This window comes from Propithecus coquereli, unplaced genomic scaffold, assembly GCF_000956105.1.
Source record: "Propithecus coquereli isolate 6110/MARCELLA unplaced genomic scaffold, Pcoq_1.0 Scaffold479, whole genome shotgun sequence".
NCBI lineage: Eukaryota > Metazoa > Chordata > Mammalia > Primates > Indriidae > Propithecus > Propithecus coquereli.
Window position 1 is genome coordinate 831,710 of NW_012150607.1, and position 19,620 is coordinate 851,329.

Here is a 19,620-nt window from a genome sequence, read left to right on the forward strand (position 1 = left end):
TTCTATTTTTTTAGTAGAGACGGGGTCTCACTCTTGCTCAGGCTGGTCTCGAACTCCTGAGCTCAAATGATCCTCCCGCCTCAGCCTCCCAGAATGCTAGGATTATAGGGGTGAGCCACTGCGCCCAGCCTGAGCTAGCAACTTTAAAAGCAGCAATATCCTACAGCGAAGTTAACAAGGGATGCCAATGCAGCCAGTCTTAGGGAATTGAACACACTTAAAAGTGTGGAAGAAAAATTAGAATAACAGGCAGTGTGCTGATATATCATGGTAGGTTTATCAGAAGACAAATGGTTAAGAAACCTGAGCTAAAGACACTCTTGTGACCACCAATATATAGCTTCAGACTTCCAGAAACTTTTCATAATGTTAGCTGTCTTCCTACTAAATCTTGCTCGTGACTTTGTCTCAGTGCCTTCTACGAGAGTTGACATGATACAGGGGAAATAGCTCTGAACTGAAAGATCAGTGACCTGTATCTTAGTCTCAGTGTGAACAGATGACAAATCCGAGAGCATATTCAACATCACACAAGTTCCAGAATCCCCTGGCCCCCAATGTGTATGATGGCACATGTTCTTATTTTCTTGATTTGTTAAAAGCCCAGTGGAGATTTAAATTGATCTAGAGATGCTGTTTAATTTTCACCAAAGCTAATGTTCCATGCCTCAAATAACCCAGAATGCTTAATATAATAATGAAAATTCAGCATTTATTAAACATCAGCCTTCATGTAGTTTTTCAAATGCATCATTTTTCTGTTGACTACAATGTTAGAAAATTTGGAATAATTTGCAGTCAAACTGAGGGACTAAAAGATATTTGAAATAATCCCAAGTATTTTACCTATGACAAAGTCATACTTTGATTTTTGAAGTTAAAGTCATACTTTACTACTTGCATGGAGAAATTGATGGGATACAAAAATATAGTTAGATAGAAGAAATAAATTCTACTATTATATAATAGCACAGAAATTATAGTTAGCAATAGTTTACCATATATTCTAAATAGCTAAAAGAGAAGAATTATAATGTTCCCAACACAAGAAAAGATAAATGTTTGAGGTGATAGATATCCCAATTACCCTGATTTGATCATTACATATTGTATATGGGTATCAAAATATCACATGTACCTCAAAAATATTTACAACTGTTATATAATAATAAAAATTCTAGACCATGATTAAAATGTGGCTGAATATGCCAGTTGGAACACATGCTAAAACCCTGTGGTGTCCTCTAGGTCAGTGGTCTCCAAACTTTTTGGCACCAGGGACCAGTTTCATGGAAGAAAATTTTTCCATGGACTGGATGTGGGAGGGGTGGTCTCAGGATAATTTAAGCACATTACATTTATTGTGCACTTTATTTCTTTTATTATTACATTGTAATATATAATGAAATAATTATACAACTCATCATAATGCAGAATCAGTGGGAGCCCTGAGCTTGTTTTCCTGCAACTAGGCGGTCCCATCTGGGGGTGATGGGAGACAATTGATTTATCGTGGGCTCTATGCAGTCAAACCTCTCTGCTAATGAAAATCTGTATTTGCAGCTGCTCCCCAGGACTAGCATCACTGCCTCAGCTCCACCTCAGATCATCAGACATTAGATTCTCACAAGGAGTGTGCAACCTAGATCCCTCACATGCAGAGCTGACAGTGGGGTTTGCGCTCCTCTGAGAATCTAATGCTGCCGCTGATCAGACAGGAGGCGGAGCTTATGCAGTGATGCAAGCGATGGGGAGCGGCTGTAAATACAGATGAAGCTTCACTTGCTTGCCCGCTGCTCACCTCCTGCTGTGCAGCCTGGTTCCTAACAGGCCATGGACCAGTACTGGAGACCACAGCTCTAGGTTATTATTTCCCTGGCCCCGCACTCTAAGCCATACACCAAGAATCCCTAAAATAACCTAGAAATTCCTATGTATAATAAAATCCTGCCTGAATTAATTTAGCAATGGATGCCAATTGGAAAATTTATAGACCCTCTTAATGTTTGTATGATTTTTTCAAAAACAAATGTGAGTTTTCTTGATTAATGAATTTCCTGCCCCAGTTATTGACGCCGTAATATACATAAATGTTGAGTTTTAATTTTTGAATGGAACATAAGATTTGTGAAATTGGTTGTTATATACTCACTTTAACTTAATCATATTCTAACATACTGTCACTTCAATAACATAGTGAAATAAGCTCAGGTTCATATTAGAATAAAGTAGAATTTTCTGTGTAAATTAACACCATAAAAATTATAAGAAAAGTAATATCTTATCCAGAAGAACCAAATATTTTTAGTTACCAATGTCTATGGATTCACTTCGTATCTATGTGCTGATGGCTACCAAATCTATACCTGCAGCTCAGCTCTCTTGCCCAAACTTCAGACTCATACGTCACCTGCATACTGTTCATCACAATGGGATGTACCTCTTATCACTGAAATTTAACATGCCTATGTTAGAGATGTTAGAGATTCCCAGACGCTTATCCCAGATATTTATTCTTTTTTTTTCTTAATAGTGGAAACTTTGATATTTGGTTAGGCACATTGACACCTGGAAAATAGAATAGTGTCCCTTGTTCATACGAGTCACCATATGATCAAGTTCTGACCAATGGAGTCTCTATTTTGGTGGCTAGAATCCTACTGTGCACTTCACAGGTAGAAATATATTTGCTAACCACAGCTCAGACTGCCACATTGGACTACGATTTGTAAGACACGTGTTTATGTTAGCAGGACGGCATGATAGTAGAAGCCCAGATTCCTAATTACTTTGTGAACTTCCCTACCAGCCATTACCTGCCTACCTCCGGACTTATTTTACATTAAACAGAATAAAATTCCATTTTATGTAATCCACTGTGACTCTGGGTTTCCTGTCATTCATAGCTAAATCTGTTAATATTACAATATGCAAAACAGATATATGGTAAGCAAGGTAAATTGCCATTATCTTTGGGAAAGGAGAACATCGAGAAACTTATTTTCCAATTCTCTTGCAGATTCTGCATTTGGAAAAGAAGGGAAACTATTTTTACTTAATTTTCTCTAGCAGCATGATTTTGAGATACAAACGATAAATCTAATACTAATAATACTAATAAATCAGAAGGCCAAAGGTTCCGATTAAGGAACTCCTTGTAACAAGCTCTATGACTTTAAGCAGATGACTTCCATTTTCTTGTTTAGGGGATAAAGACCTGAGCTTTGGCGTCAAACAACTTCAGTTTACTCCTAACTCTGCCTCTTACTTGCTAGGCGGCTCTAAGGTTACTCGCCCTCTCTAAGGCTACACTTCCCCACCAACAAATAGAGACAATGATAGGCCCGAACTCACACGGTCCTTCTAAAGGATAAATAAAATAACACAGAGCATCTGGCACCATGCCAAGCACACCGCAACTACTCCACAAATGTTGGCTACTGTCATTATTTCCTCCTTCATAATGAGAAATTAATTTCAAAATGAGTTGAAAAACCTGTCCAGATGCCTCACATGTGCCTGAGGGGGTAAGAGGAGGAAGGGAAAGCAGAAGAGGCTTCCAGCCTCTGTCCCACCCCCTCCAATAGCACTTCTGCTCCAGACATCAGGGGTTTGTGTCAGGCCTTCCGTGCAAAAAGGGATTCGGCTAGGAAACAACATGTAGAAAAGCGCTCATCTTTGGACCCAGCAGGCTCTAAGAATTTATGAGTCAGGCAGCTGCCAATTGTCAGCCATGATGTACATAGTTCAGTGCAAGGATTTAGAACTCTTTCCAAAAGTCCAAATCCAGCTTCGTTGTTGGATCCAGTAATTTATGTGCAACTGCTTAATAATGGCTTGAATGTACTGTGTAATTTGAAAGATTAGTGTGAAATATTTTAGATGTATTCATTTTTCATCGGTGGTATTTTCTTGATTAGAAAAGTCGAGATGTTAAGATTAAGGCTAATTGTTTGAAGGTTGAGGAAAGTTAGCTCTGCTTAACCAAGGGAGCGTCTGTGATTCCAGGGATCGTGACCTGGTAGAGGAAGCAGAGAGGACCAGAAAGTACGGGGTTGAGATGAGAACACGTGTGTTCAAACTCCAGCTCTATCGATAACTTACTCAGAGATTTGGAAGTCTCAGTCTTCCTAACTTTTGATTTCCCTATCTGTAAAATCAGGGTAATATTAAAATTATCTTCCTCACAGGGTTGTTGATAAATATCAAATGAGAAAACATTTTGGAATTGTGAATATAGCATGTACCTACATACACACACACACACACATGAACGTATGCATACCCACGCACATATACATCAAAGAATATTTTTATTCCTACTATATGTACTCTCTCTAAATTTTACTAAATGTGACCTGACAAGCTTTTAATGTGAAATAACTAACTTTAAAAGGACCATATATTTTTATACAGGCTCAAATGGTAATAAGTAATAACAATAATATTTCTTGGGTCATGTAGTCCTCTGTGTTAGTTCAACGCTTCTCTTGACTATATTGGACTCAATACATAGGTGCACTGGGAGGACAGATTCCATCTCTGGTATTGACTGACTCACCCATTCCTGCGGCCACATGGAAATTATCTAATCTTCGAGCATTTTAATCCCTTATGCTATAGAACGCATACAGCAATGCTTCCCGTCTACCAACTCCACAGGTCTATTTCAAAGATTATCCATTGAATATAACATTGTTCCTTGAAAATATAAATTGTGCATATTTTAACACAATAAGACAGTTAATCAGAGTCATAGAAGAACTAGCTAGACAGACAAAGGAGACATGGTGGGAATGGTATAGCATTGTGATTAAGAGCACAGGACAGGCTTTGAAGTCGGGTGAACCTGTGTTAATTACCAGTTCTGCCATTTATTACCTCTGGACAAATAATGCTACCTGTCTGAGCCCCTCAGTTTTCTCGTCTGGAAAATGGGTATAATAATATAACCATGGGTTGTTATAAAGGTTAAACACACATGATGTTTTAGGACAGTAGTTAGCACATAATACATGAGAAACAAATGACAGCAATTATTATTTCGTCTTGCACTGACTCACGGCTCAACTTTAAACAAAGTGCTAAATCCTCTGTGTCTGCTTTTGCAGCTTCAAAAAGAAGATAACATTTGGCATCTTCAGATGAAAGGTTACCAGATAGTATGGTACTTTGGATTCCCCTAAGATTAGTCCTGTTATCTTAGAATCACCATTCTAAAAATCTCAAAAATTAACCAACCACACAGGCCATGTATGTACCTGGGAGAAGAAGGCTGGGCTTGCAGGTTCTGGCATGAGTTGGTGTCTCTGCAGCCCATTTTTCTTTCTCAACCTTTTAAAACCTTCCCACTCTCTAATCCAGTCATTTCAAACCTGTTCAACTATGTGTGAATCCGTGAGAATATTCTTCACAATTCTCATACGTTATCTTCAATGAGAGCAGGCCCAAAAGAGTGTACTTGAAGAACTTCTTAGTGCAGTTCTTCTAAACCCTAACCCTGCTAGAGCCATGAAACAAGCCAGAAAATTCATTTCACCACCTACCATCTTGGAAGACCCGCTCCACGACTGCTCAACCCACCCCGTTCTCCAGCTCTAAAGCCATCAGGCACACTTATAAACCTCAGTGCTGATATTTGCTGTTTTTCTTGAATGTTTCTATTTATTTCCTCTTTATGTTGAAGCAATGACATATTTTTGGAGGAAATCAGACAACAATGACAGAATGACAAAGGTCCATTTGACAGTTAGTTACTACAGACCGATAAATTAGTTCCATGAAATGCTGCACTGAAATGAACTTGATTTTCACAATATAACAAATAGAATCCTTTTAAGAAACCAGAGATGATGCAATTGAAGTGCTACACTCAGTCACTGATCACCTTTTAAATAACATGGAAAAATTAGGTCACCGCTTATCTTATGTAAATACAAAGACAGTTTTAAGAAAATTAAATAATGGTAGCCAGCGAACTCTTTAAATGTTTTTAAAACCTATAAATTAAGTCAAAATTATACTCCACCCTTCCTCCCTCAACAACAATGTGCATGATTTCATATTAATCTTTATATTATCAAGGGGTTTTTTGCCAATATAGTCACATTTTCTCCATATCTGCATATGTGTGTGTGTTTTTTTCATTTCTATATTAGAGCATAAACTTTCCAAAGATTCTACTTTAGAAATGTGTTATAGAGAAAAGAACACAGACTTTAAAGCCAGAAAGACCAGGGTCAGATTATAGATCCAAAATTTAACAGAAGCCTGGGTGATCTGCACCACAGTTACTCCATTTTTTAAAAACGAAAGAACACAATACTCATTTCTCAAAGTATTACCAAAATTCAAGGAAACTGGGGATTTTACAAAATGCACAGTCTATAGTAGGTGTTCAACAGATAGTTTTTTCTTCCACACAGGACTTTTTACACAACAAGAACTCACTAATAGTTGTTATATGGATCAGGGCTGATCTTAGATGAAGGGGAATTGTGAGCACACGTTAAATACTTGCAGAACAATCAGACATTAACTCAGAGCCTAGCCTTCAATGGAGTGTTCCTTCAGCATCACTATTGACCAATACCAGGATGTGATATTGGTAGATTAGTTTTACTATGAACAAACCGATTTTTAAAGTTCAAATAAGAGCCCCTTCTCTATTTGATATAAACTACCCAAAAAATGACTGTATCCTCCCTTTAGTTTCCTGTACCTTCTTAAGTCACCCTCTCCTCCTTAATCATCACTCTGTTGCATAAACGAGTACTCTTCTACCTCGGAGGGAAAGGTGACTCGGGAGACAGCACCTCCCATTAAGATATAATTATACCAATTTAAATAAAACAAAGGGTCACCTCTTTTCAAATGACCTATTTCGTGTATGCTTTTATTTAATTTATTGCGGCCTCACAAATTCCTTTCTTTTTTGTCTTTACGCAGTCAATGCTTCTCAAACTTAAGGGTGAATAAGAATGATATTGTGTAAATTTTTAAAATATGATTCTCATGCCTCAACCAGAGAGGTCGTTGAAATTTCTGGGCTGAGAGCTGGCCTCATCTATTTTGAGTAAGCACTCACGACTCTAATGCAGGGGGTCGGTCCATGGGCCACACTTTGAGAAACAAACAGTGCTTACTCTATTAAGTAAAAATTAAAATTGTCCATTTTGTTTCATTTCCATGTTACTCATTGCACCTTCAGCTGCCTAAATGTGTGTAGATGTGAATGTCTAAAAATTCAGTCTGCTTATCTTTAATTCGTAACAGTCATGCTGTTTCATATAGTGAGCATATACCCCCAACATCGATAAATATATTTGATAAATATGAAGTATGGTCTTCTCTTCCCAAACCTCTTCCTGATAGTTTTCTTTAACCTTCTGTTGTGTGTGTGTGTGTGTGTGTGTGTGTGTGTGTGTGTATTTACAAAATTCATGTGTTGATCATTGCATGCTCAAAGAATAGTATAAAATAAGAGTGTGGACAAAATGGCAGCATCAGAAGAATAATGTTTACCTGCTCCAAATTTTTCTTACCCTTAAATTCTAAAAAAGTGACTCTCATTCAGGTGTAACGAGGGAGGAAGCTATCAGGAATATGAGTGAAGAGGGATGAATGTGCTATTTAATAGAACCTCCTGTCTGTTTCTTATATGCTTTCCCAGTAATAAATCAACGTCCTTAAAAAGAAATTATCTACTTATATCCCATTATTTCAATTATAACTCTTTCTTGAGAACATTCCTATAGGCACACTTACATCAGCAAATGTGCATAATAAACTTAATCTCTTTCCCATTCTAGCAGATTCTCATAACATTTCATATCATCTACACCCACTTAAACATAGATGTGTTTCATCTTTTATACAATCTTCAGATCAGGAGGACGCTTTTGTTCATTGGTTGGTTAGTTTTGTGTGTTTTGTTTTTTTCCCTAAGAGATAACTTACATTTACTCTGAAGTAGGATTTTGAAAAGTACGCACATCATTTGCTTCAAATTAGAAACTACGCTCAGAAAAATTCACTCCAATATCTCCATATTATAGCTCCTCTATATATTTAGAATTAAATTCTGACTTACTCAGATCTAGCATAGACAAAGCTTAGAATGTATTTAGCATGTTGAGTCTGTTAGAAGCTTTCTTGAAGCACTGTTTTCTATAGTAACATTCTTAAAGAAAATGAGGGAAAGAAGGTAGGATACAAAACCATCATGGATTATAAAGAAATACTTACAAAAGGCAGCAAGCCTTGAGATGTCTGACTAAATTTGTTAATATCTATAACTCTTTGTGGCTTCACTGACATTATAGAAGAATATTAAACTTCTTATAATAAGTATGTAGAACGAACTTTCTATCAATGATAAAACCCAACTGTTTTTCCTTATTAGATGAAGACCACAGATTCTATTGAGAGTTAAATATGTCTCAAACTTTTCTTCTCAAAGTAGAAATTAATCAAAAATGAGATGCCAATATGTAAATCAGAGAAAGTAAATTTTAATCTGAAGATAAGATTATTTTCAGAATCAAACTGGTACCCTGAAACCTTGTTACTAGTTGGTTTCTAACTCTGAAAGAAAACCACCTGAAAATGACTACGACTTACCTACTAGAGAAGTCGATCGTGGCCAGGTACATCATTGGATTTATTTTTAAAATCCGACTATAATAATTTAGTCATACTAACTTCTTAAATTGCTTCTGATTCTTTAAAAACATCTACAATTTTTAAATTTTAAACCACTTGTGGAAATAAACATAATTTTGATCAGCATAATTTCACATTTGTTTTTTTCGCTTGTATACTTTCTGATATAAGAGTATTTCTCCCTAAGACAAATAAAGCCCAAGCTAAAAATACATTCTGTTTTTCTTGAAACAAACAAATAAACAAACTAACTAACTCAAAGACAGCTGTCAAGCACCATGCACATTTACATTTTGTAGAACCCTCTAACAGTATACAGAAAAACACCGAGGGCTAGAACGTGAAAGGATAGGGAGCAGTAATACAGAAAAGGTAGAAATCTATGTCTTGACATAACTTCGTGTAAAATCTCAAGCATATTTCTCTGTATTAAAAATAATAATAAACTGAAGATGTACACATGTCTTGATGTGGCTTATGCCATTTTAAACTACAAGTTACCTTAAGACAGAAAGAAAAAGGGGACTCACCGATACATTGCTGACCAGCAAGGAAGAGTCTCGTGAAGACTGAGGTCTACGACCAAGCGTGTGCATCCAGCTCTATCAGTGACTTCGCAGGCTGGATTGAAGTGAAGAAAGAAGTCACTGATGATCTGAACAGAACCAGTCTGACGAGTCTTGACTAGTGTTGTGGGGACTGTTTGTGTGACTAGTAGGACAAAGACGAATTTTACAGGGAGCAAGAGCAAAAATAAATTATAAGCACTTTCTAGGAGTGAGGACTTGAAAACTATTGTCTTAAGACAATTTTTTAAAAAATACTAGCATAAACCAGATTTTTTTAGAAGTCAGATGTATAAATCTAGAAAGAAATTTTAAAACTATCTTGCTCAGCCTCCTCACATTTCCAGTGAAGAAAATGAGGTTTAATTAAGTTAAATGGCTCGGGCAAAAATCACTTGGTTAATGAACTGCCAAACCGGGACTAACACCCTTATCCTTGAAACTAATCTGACACATTTTCCACTTTGTCTGCGTATAATAAATGTTTTCCTTTGGTATTAACTATGTCAGCTCTTGAAAATGCATTAGAGATTAGAAAAGCATTATCAGCTTAAAATTATGTGGCATCGTTTTTTTCTAGAAAAGTCAAGTAGTTTACAAATATTAACCCGCAATTGACACAATATATGTCTTTCGTCATACTGGCATCAGGCATATCAGCTAACTCTGGATCACTACTGTCTTATTTCTGGAAAGTAAATAATGCATATTTTTTAAATGTGTGGTCACACACTGTATGCAAATATCTGTGTGTTTGTGTTAGGTTTAATCTTTAAATTGCCTTCTCTACTCCCCATAAACCAGATAGGTGTTTCTCCACAGTGCTCTCAAGGTGTCATAACATTTACCTCATTATTCTGTAATAGAATTTTTGCTTAATTGTATCTCAACTCCACTAGGCTGTGAATTCTTGACAGGCAGGAATTCCTAGCATATACGGGCTCTCAAAAATACACATGAAAAGGACAGAAGGAAGGAGGCTGAAAGAAGGGGTTATGGGTGATTAGTCTTAAAAATTGCCATTAAGGCCGGGCGCGGTGGCTCACGCCTGTAATCCTAGCACTCTGGGAGGCTGAGGCGGGTGGATCGCTCAAGGTCAGTAGTTCGAGACCAGCCTGAGCAAGAGCGAGACCCCGTCTCTACTAAAAAATAGAAAGAAATGATCTGGACAACTAAAAATATTATATATAGAAAAGATCTGCCGGGCATGGTGGCGCGTGCCTGTAGTCCCAGCTACTCGGGAGGCTGAGGCAGGAGGATTGCTTGAGCCCAGGAGTATGAGGTTGCTGTGAGCTAGGCTAAAGCCACGGCACTCACTCTAGCCCGGACAACAGAGTGAGACTCTGTCTCAAAAAAAAAAAAATCGCCATAAAAAAAACAAGCAAATCCTATTTAATTCTACTACGCATCCATTTAGCCAATGGCACACCTGAACAGATGCAGAAGTTGGGATTTGTGGTAAAGTGTGGGATTAGGCTACCAAGAGATGGAATCCATCACTAGCAGTAATTCAAGAAACCTCTATGTTAGGGCAGATTGTGCTGGGCTCTAGACCAGTATCTCCTTTTTATTCTCGTCAATATATCATTTAACAGTGATGAATAGCAAGTATATTTATTCACTTGCAATATACAGGTACTGTCTACTCACTCGAAAATTACAATTTAGCCAAAAATAAAGATGTAACAATAACGTAGTAAAAACTTCCGGGTTATGAGACTAAGCTGTTCTTCTTACACAGCCTTTAAAAAATGGAATCTCTGCCAATGAAATCTCTAGGTCACTTAATAATACTATACTCTATTTTATACTCACATTCTATGAAAATACTGATTTTTCTCTTGCTTTCAAAGGAAAATAGATTCTTCTTCAGTGTAACTTTTGGCCAAGACTTGTCAGACTCATTTTAGAAAAATCGCAGGAGATTTTTTTTCTTTCACAAAATCCGGATTCCAAATTTATGGCCATATGGTCCCGTGTGCTTAGGTTTATGTATAACTTAGAAACGTAGATGCAGAAAATGAGACGGCTCCCATGAATTCTTTTAAAAACCTTGTGAGTATAAGCTATAATTTACAGAAAACCAGAGATTAAGGGTGTGTAAATAGAGGATAAGTGTGGATGTCAGCCTAAAGATACTGAGATATAATCATGGCTGTCCTTTAAATATTAATGGCCTTTGTTCCAGGTTGCTCAAAGGGCATTACAGAATATGTCATTAAATTTCATGATATAGCTCACATTTGAGTAGAAATTTGAAGAATGATGGGGAAAGACAGAGGAATGAAACATTAGACTTTAAATTATACACTGAGTGAATCGTGTCATGTATTTAGGTATTTCTTTGATCGTTATTCTTGGAGTGGTAGGATATAAAAGCAAAGTGAATCATTTCAAAATTAATTGATCTATAAGAGAAAAAAGAGATCTTAGAGCAAAAGTTTGTCTTTCATTCAAATTTTTTTCCTTTGCTCTTTTGTTGAAATTGTAAATTTTTGTTTCTTCAATCCTTTTGTCCTAAACTATGATGTGAAGAAAATATTTTCAAAAAGTTATCCTTCTCTCTTGTGCGTGAATCAATTGATCTGTCTTCCCCATGCCACTCTGTGCAACGGCAAGAGCAGAGCCAAGAGAAATGTATTTGTGGACTTGAGTCTCTTGGAAACCCATAGTTGATATGTTACATTGCATAACTTGACCACAGGCATTTTTATCAGCCAACAAATTATTCCATAGTCCTTTCTACACTTAACAACATCATAGCAATGAGGCATCTAATGGCCTTAAGCTGCACAAGTATAGTGCCAGTGTGGCTAGTCATGGATGATTTTCATCATTATTTGAATATCTCCTAGCTTGTACCAAGTTCTTTTATGCCTGATAATACATAAAGCCTATTTTTAATCATCTGATTAACTTTGGGAAGCCCTTAAAGTTATACCTGGGTTATGTCTCTGTAATGCTAAAGCAATCATTTTATTGGTCAGTTTATTGGGACGTACATTACAGACTGGCCAATGTCGTTAAACTAGTGAATGAACCAGTTGCATAAATACAACTATCGTCATTGTGGATCCATTCGCTCTTATCACATACTGTTTGGAAGGTACCCGTGTGCCTCGACTTTTTTAACCTCAGAAAACAAAGAGCAACAATATAATTATTAAATAATTACCCTTTGTCTCTATCTCATCAAGAAGGGATCGTGTAAAAGTGCTGTCACTGCTCTGTCATTGACTCTGTTTTTCTTTGTCTTGGATTCTTAGCTAAAATATGATCTGTTTTCTCTATTCCTGGAGTCTGAGAATATAACTTTGAAGTTGAAGTTGGTGACAGATTTTTAAAGGAGGTGTATTTGTGTGGTCATGTATGTATACTTCCACTGGTTTAGCCTGATCCAAAGGGAGAACTCAAAGTAGCTAGACGAGGGGCCCAGTGTTCCTTAAATGAACTTTCTGAAGTGTTACTTCTCTCAGAACTTTATAGAAACAGAATAGGAGACTAGGACAGTGGCCTTGGAAGTCAGAATCTGCTAATAATGAGTGTGAACAACTCACCTGTCAAATCAACTAGTTCACCCACCAAACAAAAAAAAAAAGAAGAAAAAAAAAAAAAAAAGTGAACAACTCACCTGTCAAATCAACTAGTTCACCCACCAAACAAAAAAAAAAGAAGGAAACAGAATAGGAAATAATCTGAGTTCATATTCCTAATAAGGGTCTGGAGAGTTAGTATTATATGTTGCTGATTGAGAGAAGATCAATTCACTTTGTTAAACCAAAGAAGCCATTGACAGAATCTATATTTTGTCAAAACTGAAGAGCTAGATGAAATTTTACAATTTTGTAAAGTAAAATACCATGATTTTAGATTAGTGCACTTTGACTCCTTAGTAGATTTGGTGTAGCTTGTATTATTACACCTCACTGGTTGATTACTTGTGTAATGTATCTCACTGAGAGTACAAACATCACTGTTTTATTTTCTATTCCAATCAAGTCTTCCAACCATGATATGTCAAATCTCATTCTCATATTCTTTAATGAAATCTTGGCATGCACCATAAAGTTCTACTAATTTTAGTTATTAGAACTTCACTCGTGCAATTTAAAATATCAATTGTGAAGCTAACATAATTATAATCACCTTCCTTACCCCTCAACACAACCCGTGATGCTGGCTGCTTGTAGGAGAGAAGTTGAAAGGAGGTCTGGCTCTGAGACATCCCTTTTCCCTCCCCACTGCTGAGCTCCTCTAGTTTGGGGGTCAGAGAGGGGAGACAGGGTGATAGAGATCTTACATGATCAGCTACAAGTCCATGTTGGAAGTATCCTAGGTCTTTGTCTGGTTCAGTCCAGTTTTGTCTACTGTTAACAGAAGATTGTCGTGTTGAGAACTCTTTGCTGGTAATGTGCTTGGTTTTATGTAGACAGTGTTCATCTTTACTTCACTCAATGAGGAATCCCTCAGGGAAAAGGAACCATATCCACTTTGGTCCCTGACACCAGTGCATGCCCCTAACTCCCTCTCCAGCTGGAGCATCCACTCACTTACCAGATATCCTGGCCTTTTGCCTTACCTACATGCTGCTTTGCATACAGCCATGATGACTTCTCAGACCATCTTCTGAACCCTCCAGGAGCCACAGAACACTAGGATGGGGTGAAGGGAGAAATTTATTTCCTCTCATGAATAAACTCTGGACTACAGTACCTTCCTACTCTGTTAGCGTAAGCTACTCCAGAAAGCTCCTCTCCACCAGAAATCTCAAGACTAGCAGCTGTCTTTGATGCACAAGTGGCCCCCAAACTTCGAGTGCCAAATACCCAACTCCCCTAAGAAGACACTCACCACGGTGCTCTCCGCTAGTGGCTCTGGATGGACTTGTGTGTTCAGTGGATTATCCAGCCAGCTGAGTAACAAGGTGCCAGTCTCTGTTCTCACACATACACAATCCTTACACGTTCTCCAATGGGCTCCCAGCATTTGGCTTCAGAAAGAAAAACGAAGAATCCCTCTTTTCCCCTTAGGAAAAGGAGTAACCTCTCCCTACGAACACTGTGTTTTCCCAGGGTCAGTTGACTTGCTGGCCTAACGTGTTGGGAGCTGGGTGCTAGTTGCTGTTAGGAAAGCAAGTTATTTATTTCACTGCACACTATGTCCACCCTTGGTGGACTGAGGCAGTCTCTGGCCCCAATTTCTGGCATCTCTTTGAAGTTTCTCATGGAAAGGGGGTTACTTAGCTCTTCTTTGCAATTATGAGCAAACAAAAAAGTCCCACTCAAATTCCTATAATCCTCTTTACAAGTGTATCTAGTTATGTCCCCTGATTTCAGTAACATTTTATGCTTCTTGAGGTATTCTTTAGCATGATGTTCCGTCATTTCTGTTGAGTCATTGAATGTATCTATTTTTAATTCAACAGTATTTGACTCCTCCTCCCTCATCTCCAAATACTAGATCTCACTTTTTTCCACCACATTAGCCTTCTGTTTACTCTTGAATCCCTGAATTCAGTTCTGCCTCATGGCCTTTATTCTGTTATTCCCACTTTATAGAATTTTTTCCCTTATTGAGTTTCCCAGCATTCACTCTTTCTGTTCATGTCTCTGCTCAAATATCATCTCCTCAAGAGAGTGCTAACCACTCCATCTAAAACAGTATGTCCAGATATTATCCGCCATTACTCTCTGTCCCTTTGGCTTGCTTTCTTTTTTTTTCAAAGTATTTATTATTAATAATACCTAATACTATTTATATACATGGGGGTTTTTTTGTTGTCATTTTACTCCATTCAAATGAAAGTCCCTTAAAACTGAAAACTTTATCTTGCTCTCCTTGGCTCTATCCATGGGACCTAGACAGGATCTAGGCACTCACAAATACTTGCTGAATGAATGAATGGTTTATTGAGCCATTTCTGTGTATGCAATCTCTTCATGTTACAGTAGGAGATCACTGGTGTCATTGGATAGCAGATCCCCACACTCAAGTAAACATGGCAATAGGCAACACTTACAAAGTGTTTTCCTATATCATACCTTCTTTCACGTGCTTCACATATATTTATTGATTTGATCTTCACAACAATCTTATAACATAGGTATTATTATTATCTCCATTTTGCAGATGAGGGAACTGAGATAGAAGGACTTATGTAACTTAACTTAGGTTACACACTGGTAGATGGCTAAGCTGAAGTTTGAACACAGTCTAGTTCTAGTTTCTAGGCTGGGCTCTTAACTACCATATTTTCATATTGCATCTCTTAACTTCTAGACTGGTTGTCTTCCTTAAAGAATTTTTAATAAGTCACTCAACTTAAAGTATTTTTTATAAGTCACTCAACTTAAAACCTTAAAGACCACCAGTTATTAATCTATAAGGCTAACCAAGAAGCTGGCCATGGTAGCTCATGCCTATAATCCCAGCACTTTGGGAGGCCAAGGAGGGAAGATCACTTGAGGCCAGGAGTTTAAAACCAACCTGGGCAACATAGTGATACCCTGTCTATACTAAAAAAAAAAAAAAAAAGCTAACCAAAAAAAGAATATATGTAAATTATCTAAAACGCCTAAAAGGAGACAATCACTGTTCAACATCCAAAGATACAAAGTCTTACTTGCTTTCTTTTTAAAATTGATTTACCTGTAGTTTTATGTAACATCTCACTCTAAAAATGAGATAGGAATGGATCTTCAGTAATATTAACGATTTAATGGATGATAGTATTAAAGTTATTTTTCTAATACTAGAAGTTCCAAATTAATTGAAGTTAAGTGTTATTAAAATCATTGAATTTGAACTGCAAATCCTAGCACTGGTTATTTAAATAAGTCCTAGCAAGTTGTGTTTGACACATATGTCTTGACATATACGTCTCTCTGTTTGGAAGTCAAAAAATGATTTTGATTACAATAAAGGGAAAGGCTGAGATCACAATCTCTTTTTTTGATTGATATATCATAGTTGTGTGTATGTTTTGCAATCTCTGGAGCTTTCCTCTTATTTATATTTTATTTCTAATAGAATCTGGCACAACGCCTGGTACAGCAGAGGCACTCAAAAGTTGCTGCAGAATTACTGGAAACATGGCTGTAAAATATGCTGTTCTGCTTGTTTAAAACTGAACCTATGTGAACACCTTTTTGGTTTTCCTCTAAGACCATAAACAAGACTATTTTGATCTCTGGAAGCCACAATTTCCTGTCTCTACCCCAAGTCCCAGTTGACTACAGTAATGTGTTTTCCTACCTATTAGTGGTTTTGTTTGAGCCTAATAATGTTGTAATTAAACACATAAGTGATAATAAGACCTGCCCTATGTGTGGAATATCTGGAAATATGAGATACAAATTATTAAAAATAGAATCCTCCAACAGTCTGTCAGAACGAACATGCCCTTTATCATCCGCAAAGATTTATGGGAGAATATTCCGTACTGAGTCACCTTCTATAGCATTTTATGCTTGATATATACCTGAAAAAGAAGAGAAAGGATGGCTAAAGTTGGAAAAGAACAAATCTAGACAAAACAGGCTTTTGTTTAAATACCTACAGACCCATAGGACATGTGAAAGGCCAGCACAGGCCTTTCTTCATTTGTTTTCCCATTCTTCTCCATTACTCAGCCCTGATGAACTGTGTGTCCTCTATCTCCACCTTAGAGGAGTTCACCCATGGCTGGGTGTGTCTGTTTCTGAATTACTCAATGGGAAATGAGTCTCACATCACGTTTCATCTTCTAGGAGAAATGCCAACATCACCACCACTATCCCATTCTTTTATTGAGAAACAAGAAAGAAAAAATGAACCTACACTTTCTGAATCCTGAAGTGTATAGTCTTTTAATGATGAAGTAAGCAAAATAATCAGTGGAATTTGAAAATAAAATTAAAGTTTAATCAATTTCATCTGTAGATTTTTTTAAAATATCTATTATGTTTCAGTCGATATAGAGTTCCGAGGTAAGGGGGTGGAATGGTTAATTTCTTTCTGCTAGTAGGAAGGTGTAGGAAGAGAAGCACGTAGGGATGTTCTGCACGTGGTGTGGAAATGAGGGGCTAGGAGAAGAGAAAGAACGGGGCGATGATTCTGCCCGGCAGAACGGCTGGTTTCTGTGAAGGGAACATAGTTACTGTCTAACCCACAGCCACTAGTTATCAAACTCTTCATGCTTGTCCCCTCTAGATGCATCACTGTAACAAGCTCCCACACTGAATGCTGCTTTTGACAATCCCTTTACTTCTAAGAAACCATCCTTTGTGGTTGAGCATGCGTAAGTTTTTATTCAAATATAGAAAATTACCAGAGCTTCCTTTTCTTTGCTCTCATTGTACTGCATCACATTCTTGAAAGACTTCCCTGATGCACTGAAGAGACCCTGCATTGTACTTCACAGGAGGCAACTGAACAATTATTCACCCATTTAGTAATTGTCTAAACATGTTTTTGTGACCTTCATGTCTTTAGTCTCCTCAAAGAGAAGGCCTGTGTCCTTTTCCACCTATGTATCCCCAAGGCCTAGCGAATTGCCAGAAACACAGTTGGCACTATATAAAGATTTATTAAATGAATGAGTACCTTAACACTTGTGGTTTATGGGTCTAAGATCCTCTTGCAGGGTACTGGGCCAGGGCTGGCCAGGGAAAGAGTCTACAAGGCTGGAAAGTAAGGATTAGTTCTAGGGTAGGGCGTACTAACTCAGGAGGTCTAAAGCGGAAAAAGCAAAGTGGATTGAATTCAAAGCAAAGTCCTCAAAAAGAATGGAGTTTCAAAGTCAAGGAAATGAAGTTGAAGGGCAGAAGCAGGATCTTAATTGGGGAAAAAATCTCTAGGCTGTGCCTCTTAAACTGGGGACCTTGTATTCACAGGGGTATTTGTCAGGGTGCCTCAGAGGACAGGAAGCCATAAGACCAACATGGACCATCTTCCTACAGTGTCAAATTTATTCAATGGTGAGTAATTTAAAACATCCTATTTCTAGTAAACATTGGTAGATAAAGTAAAATGAAAAATTTTACAGATTGTAAAATAAAAATAAGATTAAAAATAACTCCATGTTTTCAGTGAGCCACTTTATTGCATACATACAAGCCCCAGGTTTATATGCTTTTTTTCACTGCAGTTGGGAGTATTGCAGTACAAATTTTTGAAAAGCATAGGTAGGGTAAGAAACTAGGAAAAACCAAACTTTCAAAGAAATATATTTATTCGCTGACTACAGTGGTGTGTTCCTATAGTCTCAACTTCTCGGGAGGCTCAGGCCAGATGATCACTTGAGCTCAGGAGTTCAAGCCCAACCTAGACAACATAGAAAAACTCCATCTGTAAAAAGTATATGTGTGTGTGTGTATATAGAGAGACAGAAAGAGAGAGAGAGAGAGAGAGAGTACGATTTGAGAAGAATCTTGGGGCAACTGACAAAATGATATTGGGCTACCCTTAGCTAAATTTTACTGATTTATTTTAAAGATACTATACGGATAAGAGAAAATATTAAGCAGGTGACTAGATCTTAACTTCTTTTTAACTAAAATCAACTGTTTTTCTTATTGCAAAGCAATAAATAAAACAATATTTTTTTACAAGTTGATAACTGTTAAAGCCAGGTGATTAATATTTGAGGGTTAATTATACTATTCTCTTTATTTTTGGATTTATTTGAAATTTTCCACACTAAAGGGTTAAAGAGACAAAAATAATGCATACTTATTTGCAGAAGACTATTATATACAGGAAAGCAAAAGAAAGAAAATTAAAAAGAAATGTAATTCATTGTCCAGATAAAATCATATTATAGTATTAATTTTCTAGAGTATTCATAGATAGAGGTTTTAAAAATTATGTTTGACTTCCCAAATGCATTCCACCCTATTCTCCGTAGAATGGTAGCACTCCGATTTTGGAAACTTACCTTAGATCAGTGGGTGAGACTGATCTAAAGATAATCGCATTCTCTCTGTCAACTATCAGTTGAGAAATCAGCATATGATGCAATTCTAGCAAATAATAACTGAGGAGATGGTTGCTGCAGACTTCTAGAAAAGTTCCTCTTTGGTCTTTACAGAAAGTGATGGGAAGCCATTCTCTCCTTCTCCAGCAAATGAATGAGGAAGCAAGTAGTAAAAGCCAATTACACCTGGAATCTATCTTACAGTTATTTGGGGAACCACCTGCAAGACAAAGCAAATATTTTAGGTGACAGAGCAGAGAGATGAAAAGAACCTTGTTCCTTGATAACATTGTTGGGTCACTGAATCAACCAACCCTGAAGCCTGCTCTACCTTTACAATAGATTAATTAGATTGACAAATATAACAATTGTAATTATAAAAGTAAATGTCTTTCTTTAACTCATTTTTAATTGGATGCTCTTTTATTTGCTGCC

At 37.1% G+C, this 19,620-nt stretch overlaps 1 protein-coding gene across 1 annotated transcript in view; it reads right to left on the minus strand.

Moving 5' to 3' along the window:
• LOC105819294 (transmembrane protease serine 11E-like) overlaps positions 1-9,260 on the minus strand; it is a 52,316-nt gene extending 43,056 nt beyond the window's left edge. The window contains exon 1 of the mRNA XM_012655498.1: positions 9,195-9,260. Within this exon, the coding sequence (XP_012510952.1) occupies positions 9,195-9,202 (8 nt within the window). The 5' untranslated portion in view covers positions 9,203-9,260. The remainder of the gene's footprint in view (positions 1-9,194) is intronic.
• Between the last annotated feature and the right edge of the window lie 10,360 nt (positions 9,261-19,620).